This window comes from Ipomoea nil, unplaced genomic scaffold, assembly GCF_001879475.1.
Source record: "Ipomoea nil cultivar Tokyo-kokei standard unplaced genomic scaffold, Asagao_1.1 scaffold2833, whole genome shotgun sequence".
Lineage (NCBI taxonomy): Eukaryota > Viridiplantae > Streptophyta > Magnoliopsida > Solanales > Convolvulaceae > Ipomoea > Ipomoea nil.
The window spans coordinates 1,326,074-1,327,927 of record NW_017619261.1 but is presented as its reverse complement, the minus strand read 5'-3'; the positions used below and the strand labels follow the sequence as shown (position 1 = coordinate 1,327,927).

The window sequence follows — 1,854 nt, the reverse complement described above, 5'->3', positions numbered from 1 at the left end:
TTCAAAGGCAAAAGGCGCCGGGGCGACCCAAAATCAATCTGCTTCCCTTTCAGTGGTGAGCGACCCATGAGGAATTAGTAAGTTAAGAAAAGAGCGGCCGAGGTCATTTATAGGTGTCAGGCCAGGCCGAGGAGATCAGAACGGTCCCGCGAGATCCGGGAGATAGCGAATAATCTGGGCCAATCCTGAGTCATTCAAGGCACGGATTCGGTGAGCTGGAGAGGGTTACTACTTTTCCAAACCCAGGTTGGTGGACCGGGTATGGAAAAGTGAGGGACTAGTTGATGGGGTGAGAACCCCGGCCCAAGAAAAGAGGCCCAGAAAGAATGCATGGGCCGAGTCCAGGACTCGGCCCAAGTCCAAAGAGGGAGGCCCAGTTCAGAGACCGGAAGGACGGCCCAATACCAAACGGGGACGAGGAGTCGGCCCAGGCCCGACCTAGGGGAGGACTCGGTCCAGAGAACCATTGAGGGAGCCTTCAACACAGTTAAGACAAGGAGCCGTTGAGGCATTAAAGGCCGGGCTCGGTCCGCCAGTTACTAGCCAAAGAGAGCCGTTGGCAGAGTCTGTAACGTCGCCCAACGGCTCGGCGCATTGAATGTACCCTTTAAGTCGGCCATCATGAGCCTTTAAGACGGTAGAGGAGGAGCCACTATAAAGAGGGCTCATCCACCATTGTATGGGGCAGATTTTAAGAACCCGGAGAGGGAATAGACAAGTACTATTAAGCATCATATTTTACTAAGACTCGAACCCTTTTGTGAAAGGTGTATCCACCAGCTTAAGGTTGTGTTGGACCTCTTTGGGCCCGAAAACCCAAAAACCATCAGTCTTCTTCTTTGTTTTTTTTTTGTTTTTTTTTTTTTTGTTTTTTTGTTTTCATTCAACTTTAAATTTTACATCCCTAAATTCCTAAGCTACCGTACAAATAACGGTCGATCTCCTCGAACGGGTGCGTCCAACCTTCCGAGCCGGCAAAAAACAACCTATGAAGCAGGCAAAGATTCCGGCCGCCACAGGAACTCCGGCATACCGGACGCTTCAGGAAAATCGAACAGCCCACCAACGGTCACAAAATCGCATTCTCCGAACTCTAAAATATTCTCAACACCGCCGCCGGTTGCCGGAAACTCAGCCGCATCGGTGCTTTCTCCGTCCTTGGCGGGGGACACTGTCGGTGGAAGGCCGAGGTCGTTGTCCGAAGCTTCTAGAAGGTAGCCCAGCTCCAATTGGGACTCGCCGGAACCTGATGACGTCACATCAATAACCGTCTGCTCTGGCTGTGGAGGCGCGGGGTGAAGAATCTCTTCCTCAAAACTTTTGATTACGGAATCGAGGCCCTAAATGTCCGGCTCACGATCACTCAGGATCTCCGACTCATCCAGGATCTCCAATATGTCTTCCCTGATATGCTTCATCGCCGGCGAACCCAAGTCCACACCCGACAAGTCGGACACAGTGTCATCCTCGACTCGGTCAGAGTTAACTCGCCTGGACTCGGGAGCAACCGAGTCAAACGCGGAGTCATCTCGGGCTCGCTTGTTACCCTTCTTCTTATTAAGAGTATACTCTTCCATTGCAACTAAGTAGAGCAAACACAAACCCCAGGCTTATTTGGTAAGTGAAAAGCACTCCTCTATGGTAATTAACAAATAAATATTAGGATAAGGATTATGAGAGAGGGGAAAAGAAGTGTTTGTCTTTGGTGAAATACAAGAAAGAGTGAAAGCTTTATATTGCGATAGATGAAATGGCCAACAAAGAAAATTAATGAGGTTGGAAAGTTGGGTGTCCGATGGAAGGAAATGGTGAGTATAGGTAGAGGTAAAAGCAAGAAGTAAAAATAGATAAGAA

General features: G+C 49.4%; 1 protein-coding gene across 1 annotated transcript; it reads right to left on the bottom strand.

Annotated features, from left to right (window-relative positions):
- Positions 1–986: 986 nt before the first annotated feature.
- On the bottom strand, positions 987–1,577 carry LOC109159541. The gene is made up of 2 exons (XM_019307641.1): positions 1,358–1,577; positions 987–1,246 (listed from the first exon to the last, which is right to left on the bottom strand). The coding sequence occupies exons 1-2, from the start codon at positions 1,575–1,577 to the stop codon at positions 987–989; spliced, it is 480 nt and encodes a 159-aa protein (XP_019163186.1).
- Between the last annotated feature and the right edge of the window lie 277 nt (positions 1,578–1,854).

Coding starts and splice junctions, on each gene's coding strand:
- LOC109159541 (XM_019307641.1), bottom strand. CDS start 1,577: ATGGAAGAGTATACTCTTAATAAGAAGAAGGGTAACAAGCGAGCCCGA. Junction 1,247..1,357: donor GTCGGAGATCCTGAGTGATC/GTGAGCCGGACA, acceptor TGACGTCATCAG/GTTCCGGCGAGTCCCAATTG.